General features: G+C 44.8%; 1 protein-coding gene across 1 annotated transcript in view; it reads left to right on the top strand.

Annotated features, from left to right (window-relative positions):
• Positions 1-19,543, top strand: part of cdh23 (cadherin-related 23) — a gene marked incomplete at its 3' end in the record, with an annotated part of 389,228 nt that overhangs the window by 246,628 nt on the left and 123,057 nt on the right. Inside the window, exons 23-25 of the mRNA XM_079512237.1 lie at positions 2,901-3,014; positions 6,380-6,528; positions 18,620-18,680. Of these exons, the coding sequence (XP_079368363.1) occupies positions 2,901-3,014; positions 6,380-6,528; positions 18,620-18,680 (324 nt within the window). The remainder of the gene's footprint in view (positions 1-2,900; positions 3,015-6,379; positions 6,529-18,619; positions 18,681-19,543) is intronic.

Genomic DNA, 19,543 nt, shown 5'->3' with positions numbered 1-19,543 from the left:
ACAGATTTACTGATCCTTCTTCTTCATGGAGTATTATGGCAGTTTGCATCCTTAATAGTTGCATTACTGCCCCCTTCTGTATATCTCAGTATCTTTACTAATCTATTCAAGACTTACTGATACAAGGACTTAAGCTTCTAAAATAAATACTGCTGCTGTAATTAAAGAGAGAACATACTCTCAATAGTGGATAGACTGAATGATTAACTACAAAAATATAGTTTACATTTTACCACTACTATTAACTTAAAACAGAATTCTTAATATTGTAAGCATAATGATATTGTCGCATTGTGATAGTTGGCCATAACTCCCTCCTCTGAGGGAGCTACCTTTGGGGAAGGGGGTTGTTGTCCAGACAGGGGCCAGACTGGTGAACTGTGGGTCATGGGTTCAATAGTGGGTGAAACGTTACAATGGTAATATGTTGTAAAACAATGAGTAATGGTAATATTTAGTGGTTTTCACTTTTACAAAAAATAATAATAATAATATAATATAATAATTCTTCTTAACCGTGCACTTGCACGACAGCAAACCTATTCTGGGGAACATTCACCAAAAGCAGCTGATCTACAAGCTCACAAGCTGTCATGATGTTGTGCAGCCTATATATTTTGGTTCTTTAATGCAGACCGATAAAAATAAGGCAACATAAACCCATAATAATTGAATAAGTGTGGAAAACATCATTGGTTTGTGATCAGATTGACTGCTTAATGAACAGTAAAGACATCAGGATTAGGTTAAACCTGGCTGTTAGCCTGGTCCGGAGCAGGCTAAGTCCAAAGCATTAGTTTCCATGGTAACTAATGTAGTATCACTTTCATGAAACCGAATCAAGCCTCAACATATCCAGGTTAACTGATTAAATTAATCTGGCAAGATTAACCAGCTTTCATGAAACCGGTTAATCGCTGATCCAGGATATATTAAGCCAGGATATCTGTTAAATCCCGGCTTAATCTCTAATCCAAGTTTCGTGGAACGGGCCCCTGGGTTCCAGGTTAATGTTAGCCTGGGTTCCAGGTTAATGTTAGCCTGGGTTCCAGGTTAATGTTAGCCTGGGTTCCAGGTTAATGTCAGCCTGGGTTCCAGGTTAATGTTAGCCTGGGTTCCAGGTTAATGTTAGCCTGGGTTCCAGGTTAATGTTAGTCTGGGTTCCAGGTTAATGTTAGCCTGGGTTCCAGGTTAATGTTAGCCTGGGTTCCAGGTTAATGTTAGCCTGGGTTCCAGGTTAATGTTAGCCTGGGTTCCAGGTTAATGTTAGCCTGGGTTCCAGGTTAATGTTAGTCTGGGTTCCAGGTTAATGTTAGCCTGGGTTCCAGGTTAATGTTAGCCTGGGTTCCAGGTTAATGTTAGCCTGGGTTCCAGGTTAATGTTAGCCTGGGTTCCAGGTTAATGTTAGCCTGGGTTCCAGGTTAATGTTAGCCTGGGTTCCAGGTTAATGTTAGCCTGGGTTCCAGGTTAATGTTAGCCTGGGTTCCAGGTTAATGTTAGCCTGGGTTCCAGGTTAATGTCAGCCTGGGTTCCAGGTTAATGTTAGCCTGGGTTAATGTTAGCCTGGGTTCCAGGTTAATGTCAGCCTGGGTTCCAGGTTAATGTCAGCCTGGGTTCCAGGTTAATGTCAGCCTGGGTTCCAGGTTAATGTCAGCCTGGGTTCCAGGTTAATGTTAGCCTGGGTTCCAGGTTAATGTTAGCCTGGGTTCCAGGTTAATGTTAGCCTGGGTTCCAGGTTAATGTTAGCCTGGGTTCCAGGTTAATGTTAGCCTGGGTTCCAGGTTAATGTTAGCCTGGGTTCCAGGTTAATGTTAGCCTGGGTTCCAGGTTAATGTTAGCCTGGGTTCCAGGTTAATGTTAGCCTGGGTTCCAGGTTAATGTTAGCCTGGGTTCCAGGTTAATGTTAGCCTGGGTTCCAGGTTAATGTTAGCCTGGGTTCCAGGTTAATGTTAGCCTGGGTTCCAGGTTAATGTTAGCCTGGGTTCCAGGTTAATGTTAGCCTGGGTTCCAGGTTAATGTTAGCCTGGGTTCCAGGTTAATGTTAGCCTGGGTTCCAGGTTAATGTTAGCCTGGGTTCCAGGTTAATGTTAGCCTGGGTTCCAGGTTAATGTTAGCCTGGGTTCCAGGTTAATGTTAGCCTGGGTTCCAGGTTAATGTTAGCCTGGGTTCCAGGTTAATGTCAGCCTGGGTTCCAGGTTAATGTCAGCCTGGGTTCCAGGTTAATGTCAGCCTGGGTTCCAGGTTAATGTCAGCCTGGGTTCCAGGTTAATGTTAGCCTGGGTTCCAGGTTAATGTTAGCCTGGGTTCCAGAAGTGAACATTTCAGATCCGGGGAAGGCAGCAAATCAGGCTGGCCTGGAACCCAGGCTAGGTTAATGTATGTTTTGTAATAATAACCCAAATCCACAATGTACGTAACTAGTAACTAAAGTTGTCAAATAATTGTAGTGGAGTAAAAGTACAACATTTTCCTCTGAGATGTAGTGGAGTAGAAGTAACAGTATTGGAATTAAGTATCAAAATTGTAATTGTATACTTTTACTTTCCAATTTCCACCACTGCAGGTCTGTGCGTGCGTGCGTGCGTGCGTGCGTGCGTGCGTGCGTGCGTGCGTGCGTGCGCGCGGTTGTTTAACCCATTTTGGGCGGGAACCCCTTTTGGTGTTAGCATTATGTTATGCTTTAGCTATTGAAAAATAGCAGATCTACAAGCTCATTGCGCGCCACCGAGTGGCGCGCTACGAGCTTGTAGGTCTGCTATTTTTGAAAAATCGAAGAACCACTGACATAACCCATAGCTTTTTCAGAAAACTGTCAGGATGTAGAAGACATTTTTAGAATCTGATCTCAGGTCAAAATAATAGCGTAATGAGTTTGTCATTCCCTGTGTTGTGCTCTTCAGGTGGTAATCAGGATGGTAAATTCAGCGTGGGCTTCCGGGATGGAGTGGTTCGCACCGTGGTGGGCTTGGACAGAGAGACCCAGGCAGCGTACACTCTGGTCATAGAAGCTATAGGTGAGTTATAAGTTTGTTCACTTTTTATGATGAAAGCTTTTAAAGTAGCTATAAATGATACGTATAGCTTGCGGAGTTAGTTCAGTCAGATATACTCGAGCGTGTTCATGCTGTGCTCATGGGCGCTAATTTGCCCAGTCAATCATTTGATCCACGCTACGCGCCTGTGACCAATATATAATATCCAGTCTCTGTACTTCCTGCTGTCAATTCAATTCAATTCAATTCAATTCAATTCAATTCAATTCAATTCAATTCAATTCAATTCAATTCAATTCAATTCAATTCAATTCAAAGGGCTTTATTGGCATGAGAAAACATACGTTTACATTGCTGTCATCCTCCTGCTGTCATTTGTCCCTGGACTGTTGGTATGCGCCTGTTTGCTCCCACCGCCTCCCCAGCACCACCAGTAGGCTCTGCTATTGTTGTTCCCCGGAGGGGGGGGGGGGGGGGGGGGGGGGGGAGGGGGGGTTGTATTGTATATGCTCTTTTGTTAACGATGGTGTTTAGTTATGCCGAGCAGGGAGAAATATGTAGCAGAGCCGAACGCCAAGATAAATATTTCACGCACATGTATATTCATTCTATAATAAATATTGGTTACACAGCCAGCAATGGGTTAAACTCTCCCCCCCCCCCAAAAAATTGTCTCTGTGACACCTCTATAGGTGCCACAGTCTGCATTCAAAGATTGTCCTAGAAGCTTTGTCATTGGTCCAACGTTTTCTACCAGCAAATGACTAGTAACCAATCAGGAAGTGGACAGTCAAATTCAATGCATTGTTCCTCATCGTTGAAGGCCGACTGCGGCCCCTAGATGTGACAGACACACACAGACTACAGTACATTGATATAGTATTATTCATAGCTACTTTAAGGGTCTTTGTTTTCACAGAGGAGCAGGGCCGGCCGCTATTGACTTGGTACTTTCACCTGCCTTGTTTCCAGTGGTGGAAAAAGTACTACTTTTTACAATTTTAGTACTTTTTACTTTAAGTAAAAGTACCAATACTGCAATTTAGAACTACTTTGTTACAAGTAAAAGTACGGAATTGAAAATGTACTTGAGTGAAAGTACAAATACATTTTGGCTCTGAGTAGAAGTAAAATACTGGAAATTGGAAATACTCAAGTAAAGTACAAATACCTCAAAATTGTACTTAAGTACAGTACTTAAGTAAAAGTACTTAGTTACTTTCCACCACTGCTTGTTTCTGTACTGTCGTCATCAAAGGTGTTTGTTTCACCCGGCCCGGAAAGGGGGGAGGGAAGAAAAAAGAAAAGATTTGGTGCGTGTCTGTCTGCTGCTCTGAGCAGTGATTTCAAAGCGTTGCTCAACTCTCTCTCTCTCTCTCTGTTCCTGTGTCTCTCTCTCTGTTCCTGTGTCTCTCTCTCTGTTCCTGTCAAGAAAGAACAAAAACTCTTGAGGTTTTCCGGTTTTGTAAGAAGCCGTGCTGTGGAGCAAGGGTGACGCGGTGTCAAAATTACTGACGGGGTCGCGGTTGTAACTAAGGGACAGGGGAGAAAACGTGCTGTAAAAAAGATTTACCCATGTTGCGCTGATTTAGAATGAACTGCACATTTCACAACCTGTTTAACGCATTCAGGCAATGTGACATTTTTAACAAAAGTATTTAATTTATTTCAGAAAACATAGTTCAGTATTTAGAAGGCATTTCTAGAATCGGCCTTAGTCCTAAATGGATTAATATCACATGGTCCCATCTTTTGTTTCTTTTAGTTTTTTGTGTATGATTAACACAATACAAATTAAACCGATTATTTTTCACACAGTTCTCTTGACAGTTACCCTGCAGTCACATTCTCCAATCGTACGTTTTCTGAACACAAATTTTTGATTTGTAAATGTTTTGTTGTTGTATGTGAACATTTGCTGGAGAGATTACTTGTAACACAAATATGATGACAGATGATTTGTGTGTGACAGGCCCTATGTCATGTAATTCCTTTTTCTTCTGGGGGGCGGGGGGGTTCTGCCTTTATTGATAGATTCTTAAAGGACCACTTCACCACTTTTCAACCCATCTTCATATAATAGGTCCTCACTAATAATCATGATGAAATGGCACCATTTTTTTCTACTCAGTCTGTGTCTCATAGGAAGACTGTGGGCAGTGACATCATCGTTAGGCAGATCTTTTTTTAAACAATATTTTTTTTACAAAAAATATTTGTATTATCGTGAGAACGATGGCTTCCATTTTCGCATTGCAACTTTTCAGGACTAGAAAGCCTGCAGTTTCTAATAGCTTGGATTCCCCATCGATGATGTCACTGGAGGACGGTTTCTAAACTGCCCACAGTCCTCCTATGAGACACAGACTGAGTAGAAAAAAATGGTAGCCATAGTATATGACTAGTATATGAAGATAGGTTGAAAAGTGGTGAAGTGGTCCTTTAAGTGAATATCTTTTTTAGAGATATTTTTTGGGCATTTTCTGCCTTTATTGATAGGTTGAAAGTAGACCGACAGGAAATGGGGAGAGAGAAGGGGAGAGACATGCAGCAAAGGTCGTCATGAACGGGACTCGAACCCGCGCCTGTCAGGCCAGAGCCTATATGTGGCATGTGCCTGGACCACTAGGCCAGCGGGCGCCCCTAAACTAGCTATTTATAAATCCATATAAACTAAGTCACACATGGGCAACTGGCGGCCCCGGGGGCCACATGCGGCCCCCACCATCACTTAATAGATTCCAATTCCAAACATGCAAATATGACACGCTTTAATTACTTCGGTCTATATAATTATGTAGCTTAATGACTCGTATAGGCCTATTACAAACTTACAATGTTATTGTGTTTTTTATGTCCAATTTGTATTTAGTTCATGTAGTTCAAGTTAACTTAACTAAATGCATTTGATATTAAATACAAATGTTACTTTTCAGGATTCCAATTACAAAAAAATGTTCATAAAGTACACAAAGACCCGCACACCGTCTGCACTTGCAATATGAACACTTTTATTAGGCAACGTTTCTGAAAGATGCACTTTATTTTATGTGCATTTTCTTTGGAATACTTTGAGCTCTGCCTACACATTACGCACCCGTCTCTGATCCGAACAGGTGTGCATAAGACTTTGTTGCCCTGGATTCCAATTCAAAAACAGCACAAAATAATTTTTGGATTTCAATTCAAATATAGCAAAAAATAGCCGATCTACAAGCTGAAAACGCACCGCACTGCGACGCGTTTTCACCTTGTAGATCGGCTATTTCTTGCTACGACAGTAATATGCAACGTGGCCCTCTGGAGTAGGTGTACGTGGAACTATAGTCTCCATCGTCAAAGTTGCCCACCCACTGAACTAAGTGAAACACACATCTATATTGCAGACAACGGTCCGGCGGGCAGTCGGAATACAGGCACCGCCACGGTGTATGTGGAGGTTCTGGATGTCAACGACAACCGGCCCATCTTCCTCCAGAACAGCTATGAGATCAGCATATTAGAGAACGTACCGGCAGGAACCAGCATTCTACAGGTACAAACTCACGCACGCACGCACGCACGCACGCACGCACGCACGCACGCACGCACGCACGCATGCACAATCTTTGGTTTTACACTTTCAGAGTTAAACACGCAGGACTTTGCTGTGTATCTATGCTACACACATGCATACACACAAACACACTGCACTGCCTCCCCCTGGCCAGCCGGGGCGCCTGATGGAGGGGAAAGGAACTGGTTGGAATAACGTGTTCCTTTCCACGCGCTACGTCCGGCCGGGGAAACTCCCCCCTGTCAGGTGTAAAGGAGCAACTTGGACACTCAGGCATGAAGGAAGCATGAGTTCAAGTCCGTTGCTCTCCCCATGTCCCTCATATATGGGGACTAGGTTGGCGGAGGGTGTGTAGAGCCCAGGATCACATTAGATAATTGACACAGGCGTGAAAAAATGGGTTACAAAATCGTGGGATAAAAATAATTATAAAAAAAAAAAACACTGCACACTGACAATGTTAACATTCATACACGCGAGCATGAACAAAGACAAATACCAAAATACACACATACTGTACTGTACTGTGTATCCGTGTTGTTTTTGAGAGCAAATTTAGATTTTAGTTTTAGTCAGTCTTTTGAATAGTTTTCATTTAGTTTTAGTCACATTTTAGTCATCTGAAATGTTTTAGTGTTAGTCTAGTTTTAGTCGACTAACCCTATAGTTGATTTAGTCGACTAAAAATTATTTTGGCGGGCCTTGATGCCGTCGTAATGGCTGATTTTACACTTGCTGAAAATAGCAGATCTACAAGCTTGAGTTTGTAGATCTGCTATTTTCTGCATGCAACCAAGTGTAAAATGACTTATACTGGATCTCTTGTCCACTAGTCCCTTCCTAACATTTTAGTCTAGTTTTTATTTGTTGACAAAGTTGTCAATATATTTAGTCTTTTGCCATCATAGCTTATAGTTTTAATTTAGTTTCCATTTAGTTTTCGTCAGTGAAAATACGGTAGTCGACGTCATAGTTTTAGTCCACGAAATCAACACTGGCACACACACACATGTCTCTGGAGTCAGAACGGGAAAATACACTTTATTTTCTACAACAAGTACAGTCCATCCACAAAAACACAAAAAAAGAAAATAATGTCCTCCTCAGAACAAAGGCTCTGGTTGCTGCTGCTTTCATGTTGTGTTTGGTGTGAGTAACCAACGGACATTCACAGATCATTCATAGTGTTGATTTTCAACCTGTCAGATGACTTGGGTTTAACTTTACAGCATTGACACGTCGATCACACAAACTAACAAAAGCACTAAATCAACTTGCAATAACTTTACTGTGATTGTCTGAATCAGTGGTTCTCAAAGTAGGGTCCGGGGACTCGCAGGGGTCCTTGAGGGGGTTCTAGGGGGTCTCCTGCCAAATGATTGATAGTTCATGAACCAAAGGGACCCCTTTATGGGGTCTGTAACTCTGAGAGTGTACAAATGGAACCAAATGGACCCTTATGGGTCTGTAACTCTGAGAGTGTACAAATGGAACCAAATGGACCCTTATGGGTCTGTAACTATGAGAGTGTACAAATGTAACCATATGGACCCGTAACTCTGAGAGTGTACAAATGTAACCAAATGGACCCTTATGGGTCTGTAACTCTGAGAGTGTACAAATGGAACCAAATGGACCCTTATGGGTCTGTAACTCTGAGAGTGTACAAATCAACACATTTAACCAAATGGACCCTTATGGGCCTGTAACTCTGAGAGTGTACACATGGAACCAAATGAACCCGTGTACACTCTCAGAGTTAAATGAACACTGATGATACTACAGCATAGATGGTGGTCCCAGATATCAAAATGTTATCAAATACGGATGCGTGGTGTCATGCATATCAAACTGGGCAGTCCTTGAAATTAAACTGGTTGAGAATCACTATATAGAGGTACAACAATCCTCTCTTATCGGGGTCCCTGGCATATCCTTTCAAATGAGGGTCCGCAGGGTAACGTCAATTTGGGGTCCCTGACATGAAAAGGTTTGAGAACCACTGGTCTAAACAATGTGCCACATCTTGCTCAGAAAACCCTACACCAGCCTACCAACACAACAAACCCTACACCAGCCTACCAACACAACAAACCCTACACCAGCCTACCAACACAACAAACCCTACACCAGCCTACCAACACAACAAACCCTATACCAACCTACCTACACACACTAAGGATACCAACCTACCTACACACTAAGGATTATTTACAAATACTGTTCGAGGGCCAGTGATGGAAAGGACAGCCAAGTAGCCCGCGGGGAGCAGCCCCCGGGGAGCAGCCCCCGGGGGCTGCTCCCGGGGAGCGTCAGTCAGTCAGTCAGTCAGTCAGTCAGTCAGCCAGCCAGCCAGCCTGGTTGTAGTCTGGGGTCCACCTATGCTTTCTATGGCATAGGCATAGAAAGCATATTCTCCCGGCAGGATCCGCCGGGATAATCTAGACGCAGCTGCGCGACATGAGACTAATTAATTCGAGCGACAGAGAGAGAGAGGAGTGTGTGTGTGTGTGTGTGTGTGTGTGTGTGTGTGTGTGTGTGTGTGTGTGTGTGTGTGTGTGTGTGTGTGTGTGTGTGTGTGTGTGTGTGTGTGTGTGTGTGTGTGTGTGTGTGTGTGTGTGTGTGTGTGTGTGTGTGTGTGTGTGTGTGTGTGTGTGTGTGTGTGTGTGTGTGTGTGTGTGTGTGTGTGTACGGGTCTGCATGCATCAGCAGAGAGTGATCGACGTTTGCGCTACTCTATGCCGAATTAAAGTGAACTCGGTTCCCAGACTTTTTTTTCTTTTCTCCCTGGAAATAAAAACGTCTGGGTTTCCGAGGCTAGCCTGGTTGATCAGTTCATATCAGCTCATATCTCGGTGACGTAATCAAACAGACACGGCACGCTGACATGAGGCTCTGCAGCGGCGGCGGCGCCGGCCTCGGGCTGCAGCGTCTGTCTGGCCGCCGGCGACTTCTCCTGGGAGGCGCGCTCGCACTCGCGCGGCGGCCTGCGATGCTGCTGGGGCCGTCGGAACGACGCCATGCTGTACGTGCGCCGGTAGGAGCCCAGCCTCTTCCACACCTTGAGCTGGGGCTCGCTGGAGCGAGTGCTGTGGTTCTCTCCGCCGCGGCCACAGCCTCTCCTCTCCGTGCCCTCCTCCTCCTCCTCCTCTCCTTCCCCCGAGGACCGGCGGCACACCGCCAGGAAGGCGGCCACGCCCGCCAGCAGCAGGGAGAGACCCAGCACCACCATGATGGTGAGCTGCGGGTCATGGCCGTCTGGAGGTAGGGGCGTGGCAGAGATGCTGGGGTGAGACAGGGCGGCGGCGGTGGACGACAGGGTGGACCAAGCGGACAGCAGCGGGGGGGTGGCCAGCTCTGTGGTCGGGGAGAGAGAGGTGGCGTTGGACTCTGCTGCCTCGCTGGTGGTGTTCATGATGCCTCTCAGGCCCCTGCAGGGAGAAAGGGAGAATAACGTTACATGTTTTGTCTCACCAGTCAAGCATAGAGTATTATATATTATATATCCAAGCTGAGTTAGGCTTATTTGGAGGCTTATTTTCAGTCTATTGGGATCATATACCCCGAAGGGCTTGCGCAGGCACACTCACATGCACTCACACACACACACACACACACACACACACACACACACACACACACACACACACACACACACACAGACGCACAGACGCACACGCACACAAATGTATGCGCACGCATAAGATGCAGGGATTGGTTGGCATTTGCAGCAATTATGTAGCTATTAAATCAATGAATACCTAACAGTCAATGGTTGACAGGCTTTCTTCAATGTAATACAAATTGGTTTTATTAAACTGCCCCCTTGTAAAAAATTCTCTGCGCCCGACTCCCCCCCTCCCCCCTCACCCCCCCGGTCCCCCAATTATCCCAACCCCCCCCCCCCCCCCCCCCCCCCCCCCCCCACCCCGCCTCCTCCTTCTCATTCTCCCGTACCCCACTCTTCAGCGGCAATAACATTTGTAAATGTCATCGTCCTTAATTCGGCGGAGACAAAGCATGGCTTATCGGTTTAAGGGAAACACATTGGGACGTGAAATTATTTTTAAGACCAAATGCCAGGAAAAGCTGTGAAAAGGCCACTGGAGCGGGATGGCTCGTTAGAGAGTTGCTTCATTAGTCACCACCGCCACCCTGTTCTCACACACGCACGCACACACGCACACAAACACGCACACGCACACACGCACGGCCTCACTCATAAACTTCAACAGCAGCTCCTCATCAGATACAAACTTTTCCTCCTCTCTCACCCGTCACACACACACACACACACACACACACACACACACACACACACACACACACACACACACACACACGCGCTGCCTGATTAGGCATGCAGCTCTGCAGGTTGGCAGCGGTGGCTGCTGGGAGCTGTATGTCCCTCTCCACTCTGCTGTCCCACTTTGGCGTTGCTCCCTTACATTTTGCTCCCTTACATTTTGACAGCTCAGCAACTTTTTAAGCAGTCACAAAACTCATTCCTCTCAAGTCGTTCACAAGTGCACTTTTCTCTCCCTTTGTATTGCCAAGCGTTTTCTTGGTTTCTTAAAGATGGAGTGCCGTGATTTTTGTATTATTTCCAGTTTTTCGTGTTTATGAGGTGACCGTACTCCATTAGATCCCTTGGTGTGGTGGTTATGTGCAATGATGTCTTCCCTTTATATTTAGGGTTTCTTCCGAGAGGCAGTCAAACGTGCCAATGAAAAAAACAGTGATGTAGTGACATCACAATATCATCCCCTCCCCTAACCCCTCCCCCTTTATCATACAAAAACAGCTGTGGGTGCGGCTTCAGTTTAGGCGGATCACCACCCATCACCACCCACCAGGCAAACCAGGCATACTTAATAAACTGGTGGGGGAGTGTCCACACGAAAACGACATTTTAACAAATACTGTACATATTTTTGAAAAAAAATCTTCCTCCTTATATAATAATAATACCTGATGATCATGTTTTAGGGTAAAACAAATAATTTTACCTGCTCACTATAGTCACGAGAAAGATTGTTCACTCGCAAATTCAAAGGAGAAGAGGGCGCTGTTTTTCCTTAACCCATTTTGGGCGGGAACCCCTTTTGGTGTTAGCATTATGTTATACTTTAGCTATTGAAAAATAGCAGATCTACAAGCTCATAGCACGCCACCGAGTGGCGCGCTACGAGCTTGTAGATCTGCTATTTTTGAAAAGTCATGAAAATGTGGTGCAAATCTTTGAATATATATTTCAGAGCGAACATTTTTAAGTAAAATATTTGCTTCTGGGGGGTCCCTGGAACTACATATTTTGAAATGGGGGTCCGTGGCCCAATAGAGATAATTCTGGGGGTCCTTGACATGAAAAAGGTTGAGCACCACTGACATAGAAACATGGGTTTTTCAGAAAAATGTTAGGATTTTGAAGCCTTTTTTTTTTATCGACCTCAGTCCAAAATGGGTTAATGTTGTTGCCGATGGGTTCTGCCTGCTCACGACCAGACTACCCAGTCTAGTCGTGTCCAGTTTTCCCACTGTCTCTGATTTACACTATTTCTCCTCACTATGTATTCCACATTTCATCCACCATACTTTACGTGAGAATGTTTCAAATCCCTTTAAGTACTGCATGTGCATCCTGTAGCCACAGCCTCTGTAGCCACAGTGTTATCCATGTCCCAGTTCATGTGCATACTGTAGCCACAGCCTCTGTAGCCACAGTGTTATCCATGTCCCAGTTCATGTGCATACTGTAGCCACAGCCTCTGTAGCCACAGTGTTATCCATGTCCCAGTTCATGTGCACACTGTAGCCACAGCCTCTGTAGCCACAGTGTTATCCATGTCCCAGTTCATGTGCATAATGTAGCCACAGTGTTATCCATGTCCCAGTTCATGTGCATACTGTAGCCACAGTGTTATCCATGTCCCAGTTCATGTGCATACTGTAGCCACAGCCTCTGTAGCCACAGTGTTATCCATGTCCCAGTTCATGTGCATACTGTAGCCACAGTGTTATCCATGTCCCAGTTCATGTGCATAATGTAGCCACAGTGTTATCCATGTCCCAGTTCATGTGCATACTGTAGCCACAGTGTTATCCATGTCCCAGTTCATGTGCATACTGTAGCCACAGCCTCTGTAGCCACAGTGTTATCCATGTCCCAGTTCATGTGCATACTGTAGCCACAGCCTCTGTAGCCACAGTGTTATCCATGTCCCAGTTCATGTGCATACTGTAGCCACAGCCTCTGTAGCCACAGTGTTATCCATGTCCCAGTTCATGTGCATACTGTAGCCACAGCCTCTGTCGGCCACAGTGTTATCCATGTCCCAGTTCATGTGCATACTGTAGCCACAGCCTCTGTAGCCACAGTGTTATCCATGTCCCAGTTCATGTGCATACTGTAGCCACAGCCTCTGTAGCCACAGTGTTATCCATGTCCCAGTTCATGTGCATACTGTAGCCACAGCCTCTGTAGCCACAGTGTTATCCATGTCCCAGTTCATGTGCATACTGTAGCCACAGCCTCTGTAGCCACAGTGTTATCCATGTCCCAGTTCATGTGCATACTGTAGCCACATCCCAGTTCATGTGCATACTGTAGCCTCACAGCCTCTGTAGCCACAGTGTTATCCATGTCCCAGTTCATGTGCATACTGTAGCCACAGCCTCTGTAGCCACAGTGTTATCCATGTCCCAGTTCATGTGCATACTGTAGCCACAGCCTCTGTAGCCACAGTGTTATCCATGTCCCAGTTCATGTGCATACTGTAGCCACAGCCTCTGTAGCCACAGTATTATCCATGTCCCAGTTAATGTGCATACTGTAGCCACAGCCTCTGTAGCCACAGTATTATCCATGTCCCAGTTCATGTGCATACTGTAGCCACAGCCTCTGTAGCCACAGCCTCTGTAGCCACAGTATTATCCATGTCCCAGTTCATGTGCATACTGTAGCCACAGCCTCTGTAGCCACAGTGTTATCCATGTCCCAGTTCATGTGCATACTGTAGCCACAGTATTATCCATGTCCCAGTTCATGTGCATCCTGTAGCCTCACAGCCTCTGTAGCCACAGTGTTATCCATGTCCCAGTTCATGTGCATCCTGTAGCCTCACAGCCTCTGTAGCCACAGTGTTATCCATGTCCCAGTTCATGTGCATCCTGTAGCCTCACAGCCTCTGTAGCCACAGTGTTATCCATGTCCCAGTTCATGTGCATACTGTAGCCTCACAGCCTCACTGTTATCCATGTCCCAGTTCATGTGCATCCTGTAGCCACAGCCTCTGTAGCCACAGTGTTATCCATGTCCCAGTTCATGTGCATCCTGTAGCCACAGCCTCTGTAGCCACAGTGTTATCCATGTCCCAGTTCATGTGCATCCTGTAGCCACAGCCTCTGTAGCCACAGTGTTATCCATGTCCCAGTTCATGTGCATCCTGTAGCCACAGCCTCTGTAGCCACAGTGTTATCCATGTCCCAGTTCATGTGCATACTGTAGCCACAGCCTCTGTAGCCACAGTGTTATCCATGTCCCAGTTCATGTGCATACTGTAGCCTCACAGCCTCACTGTTATCCATGTCCCAGTTCATGTGCATCCTGTAGCCACAGCCTCTGTAGCCACAGTGTTATCCATGTCCCAGTTCATGTGCATACTGTAGCCACAGCCTCTGTAGCCACAGTGTTATCCATGTCCCAGTTCATGTGCATCCTGTAGCCACAGCCTCTGTAGCCACAGTGTTATCCATGTCCCAGTTCATGTGCATACTGTAGCCTCACAGCCTCTGTAGCCACAGCCTCTGTAGCCACAGCCTCTGTAGCCACAGTGTTATCCATGTCCCAGTTCGTATAACCCATTTAGGCCTGACGTCGAAATTAAAGAAAAATCTTCTAAATCCTCCAGTTTTCTGAAATAAATATTTTCACGATTTTTCAAAAATAGCAGACCTACAAGCTTGTAGCGCTATGAGCTTGTAGATCTGCTATTTTTCAATAGCTACATTATAACATAATAACATAACACCAAAAGGGGTTCCTGCCTAGAATGGGATAAAGCAGAATTTGTTTATACGAACCCAGATGCATACTGTACATACTGTATATAGTGCTAATCACTCATACATGACAATGTGTGGACACACTCCCTTATTAGTCCAGTAATAATGTAATTTGACCTCAATCTAATTGCAAAAAAACCAAACTCATCTGATTTTGCATCTTCAATATATCCTGAATAACAGAAAAAAAGTTGCCTGGAATTGTTGCCATAGCAACTTGCCCAATAGCAACTTGAATTGTTCCCATAGCAATTTGCCCAATAGCAACTTGAATTGTTGCCATAGCAACTTGCCCAATAGCAACTTGAATTGTTGCCATAGCAACTTGCCCAATAGCAACTTGAATTGTTGCCATAGCAACTTGCCCAATAGCAACTTGAATTGTTGCCATAGCAACTTGCCCAATAGCAACTTGAATTATTGTTGCCATAGCAACTTGCCCAAATGTGCTGACATCACATTTGGGCAAGTTGCTATGGCCAAATTTAGCCCAATGAGTGTTTTTGTGCAAAACTAATGCTTGGAATGGATTCAGCATCATGAAAACCCCCTAGTTTGATATGTCACATGCTACTTAAAGCATAATGAAATCTAGAAAATATTGCCTTATAATAGGATGTCAATGGTGGCCATACTGTACAGGCCATTTTCAACACTTTCCCCTCAGACAATTCCAGGCAACTTTTTTTCTGTTATTCAGGATATATTGAAGATGCAATATCAGCTGAGTTTGGGTTTTTTGCAATTAGATTGAGGTTGACCCTGTATTTTCCATAGATTTCCTGTACTATATCCGCTAATAGTTCATGACATTAATTTCCATTTTGTTTATTTTTTTCGTTTTTCTCTTAGCTTTCATGACCCTCAATTACACCCACACACAACCTGAACTCTCTGTGTTCTGAAGCCTTTTGAGCTGCGATGAAAAGAGGCATAATCCCTCAGCAGTGACACCTGCTGTCATAATATGAGATTGGTGGAGTTACATCACAAATCAGAGCACTTGTTTGAGCCAGAACATCTACTGAATGTTCAGAGTTCAGGTTTTTTGGGGTGCAATTGAGCTCAGAAAACCTAAAAAATATAAGAAACATCAGGCCTACAAAACCTTTTTTTAATGTCACGACCCCTTTAAGCCCTATATATACTTTGTGGTACAATATAGCAAACATAGCTGATCTACAAGCTACAAAGCATGTCAGCTTGTAGATCGACAGGTTTAGTTGTTTTTGAAACTTTGAAAGTGGTTAACATAGTTTGTATTTCCTCACATAACCGGACCGTACCATGTGATGTATTTCAAAAATGTATATTTGAACGGTTTAATATAATATTGAGACATTGACCATTGAATCAGTTCACACAAAAGCACCTCCTGACAACTACATCACGGAATGCTGTTGCCAGGTAGCAGCAGATAGTTTTGGATATTCGCCCTACGAAAATATATGATTTTAAACCCAGCCATCTTTACTATTTAATGGATTAATCAACTGCGAGTGATAAACCCCACACGTACGTACGTCCCCCATAAAACAACACGCATCATACGCAGCCTCTATACGAACGCAACCCTTTCAAATGGCATACTCACGCGCAACACTTTAAAACAGCACCTTACTTGTTTTTAGTTCCAGTAAACTGTTGGGTCAGACTTGTTTCCTTGGCTCCACCACACACACACTTTACCCCCCTCACTCACGCTGCTCTCAGTGTGTGTGTGAAGGGAGAAAGAGTGTGTGTGTGTTTGGGGGGGGGGGGGGGGGGGGGGGGGGGTACGGAAGGAGGACAACGGGGGTAATAGCATTATGATGGAAACATCTCAGCGATCGTTTTAAACGCTGGAGGGCCGGAGACAGCATCAGCGATGGTTTCTGAGCCGCCCGGGCGGAGGGCTTAGCGGATAATCTCCAGACGCCGTACCCTCCACATGCTTCTAACGTACATTCACAAACATCTGCTTTTGCCAACGTCGGCCGGACACTTTTTACACCCCCCTTTTATGGCCTAAGTGGTGCAGTCCACTGTGTAATACCCTATTCATCACTCACCCAATCTGAGACCCCCCTGCACCCCCCTTTCCTTCCCACCCCTGCCCACCCACCCTCTTTTCTCCTTTCTCCCACCCTCCCCTCTCCTCCCCTTTCTCTTCTCCTCTCCACATCTCTTTATGAAGCTAATGAGACTGAAGTTGGCCCCCCTCTCTGCTGAGGGAGGGGGGAGAGAGAGAGAGAGAGAGAGCACGAGAGCAAAAGAGAAGACACAGCACAAGTTTGTGTGCATATGCGTGTGTGTGTGTGTGTGTGTGTGTGTGTGTGTGTGTGTGTGTGTGCGTCAAGCAAGTAAGTAAGTAAGTGTGCACGTATACGTGCTTGGAGCTTTTTTCCACTGTTAAAATAGCAGATCTACAAGCTCTACATATTGGCTATTTTCACATGTTGGGAAGTATAGTATGTGGGGCCTTAAGTGGCTTACTATTCTGCACCTCTTCTTCTTGGGTGTCCATGCCCTGTGTGTGTGTGTGTGTGTGTGTGTGTGTGTGTGTGTGTGTGTGTGTGTGTGTGTGTGTGTGTGTGTGTGCGTGTGCGTGTGCGTGCAGAGCAAGGGAGAGAGTGTGCATGCGTGTGTCCACGTTTCTGCATGCCTGGGAGCGTCCACATTCGCCTTGATCCCTTGTGTGTGTGTGTGTGCATGGGTGTCTCTGTGTGTGATGTGCTTTGCAAGAGTATCCACAGAAGGGCAGGGTCTGACTTGAATTCGGCCTCTCCCATGTGCCAACATCACTGTTGCCTGTCTGGATTCAAGACATGTTTTTTTTCTTTATTTTTTTAAACTTGGGTTCATTCACCAGGGACCCAGCATGCTCCACTATATATATATATATTGGTGTTTGTGTAGACTTGCGGAGCCATTCTGTCTGTGCTGGGTTTGTGTGTCCTTGGCCACTTCTGGCTATCTGCCTGTCACCGAGGGGAGGAGGAGGAGGAGGGGGGCATTATTATAGAGTCATTGCCATGTTGTTGGGGTTGTTGGGGCAACAAGGCATTGGGGGACATGCTGAATGGTGGAGAATGAGGAAGTCAATCTGATTTACTATTTGTTGTATATACCAGTCATATTATTATTTTTTTAATGTTTTTTTTTTTGGTGGCTTTCGCCTTTATTTTATATTTTTTATGGAGGGACAGGAGGGCTGACAGGAAATGGGGAGAGAGATGGGGGGGGGTGACATGCAGTAAAGGCCGTCGGGATCGGGAGTCGAACCCGCGGCACACTGCCAGACTGGGTTACCAGCCAAGGTGCCTGGACCATTAAGCCATGGCCCAGGCCACCAGTCATATTATTATGTGTTCATTGTGTGACATATCTGTCCTGTTGACTCATCACCATAGCTACAGAATATTGATGTCTTCATAGACACAACACACGTGGTCCAAAACGCAATGTTTATGCGTTTCATGTCAGTCCATTTCATATAGACTTCAATCCAAACCACATTATTGTAGATTGTTGGCAAACCACATTAGATTAGATTAGATTAGATTCAATTTATTGTCACTGCACATAGTATACAAATACTTTGACAATGAAATGAAGAGTGGCGTCTAGCCAGAAGTGCAATACAGTAATGCAGTAAATGAGAGAGTAAATGCAGAAAAATGTACAGTATGTACAGTAATGTATACAGAATAATAAATAGAATAAATAGTAATGAGTATGATGGTAGAACCAAGCATAATCTATCACATCACATTTACTATTCTGTGTTTTTTCTCAGCCTGCCATATGATGTTTGCCACGTTAATGTTGTTGGCAGGATGGGAAAAGTATATATTTACAGTATATATATATTTTGTTGTTGTTGTTGTTGCAATGCTAGCATAGAGATGTGGTTGCATTGCAAGCTGTGCCCAGAGTCCCTATGTAATTATTGTTGTACTTTTGACTGTGTGCAGTAGTATAATCCTCTGTGCTGATACTGATGGCGTTCTCTGGGTTTTTGCAGGTGGAGGCAACAGATGCAGACCAGGGGGAGAATGGCAGGGTTCTGTACAGGATTCTGTCTGGTGAGTAGTTGCTGTATATACGCTTCCTTTACCCGCCAGTCCGAGCTGACGAGTTTCGCATTTTGCTCACAAACATGCAAGGAGATTATCCAACTTGTATAAAGGTTCGAGTTATAATCTGAGCTTTGTGGGGTGTCACTGTCTGAGAGAGATAGAGAGAGACAGACAGACAGACAGGCAGGCAGACAGACAAACACACAGACAGACAGAGGGAGGGAGACAGACAGACAGACAAACACACAGACAGACAGAGGGAGACAGACAGACAAACACACAGACAGACAGAGGGAGACAGACAGACAAACAGACAGACAGAGGGAGACAGACAGACAGACAGACAGAGGGAGACATAAGTGAATGCAAACACATTGAAATACTGCTGTCAACTTTCTTTTCTTTTCAAAATCTTTTTATTCAGGTTTTTTGTGTCAACTTTCAAAAGTATAGAGCAGGGGTGGGCAACTGGCGGCCCCCACCTTCACTTAATGTGGCCCTCAGGTTAATGTCAGAATACTGATATAATATTGGTTTCAGCTGTTTACAATTCCACAACATGCAAACGTGACCCCCTTTAATTACTTAGTCTAAATTAGTAGCTCATTGCTCAACACAAGTATAATTAAAGGCATTTGAAATTACATAAAAATGTTAATTTTCAGGATTCCAATTCAAAAATAGCAAAAAATAATTCAAGATTTCAATTCGAATATAGCAAAACTTTCCACCATGCCTGGACCCAGAGCCCAGACTAGCTCTGGTCCATAGCCTTCTACTGCTTCTACGATTCTGCCCTGCAGTATAAGGCTATGGGACTTTCCGTTTTAAATCTCAAATGGAAATCAGACCAGCCTCTCCTCTTTTGT

Source organism: Electrona antarctica (assembly GCF_951216825.1).
Source record: "Electrona antarctica genome assembly, chromosome: 10".
Taxonomy (NCBI): Eukaryota; Metazoa; Chordata; class Actinopteri; order Myctophiformes; family Myctophidae; genus Electrona; species Electrona antarctica.
Note: the sequence above shows the minus strand (reverse complement) of the source record. Positions and strands in the feature narration are given on the sequence as shown.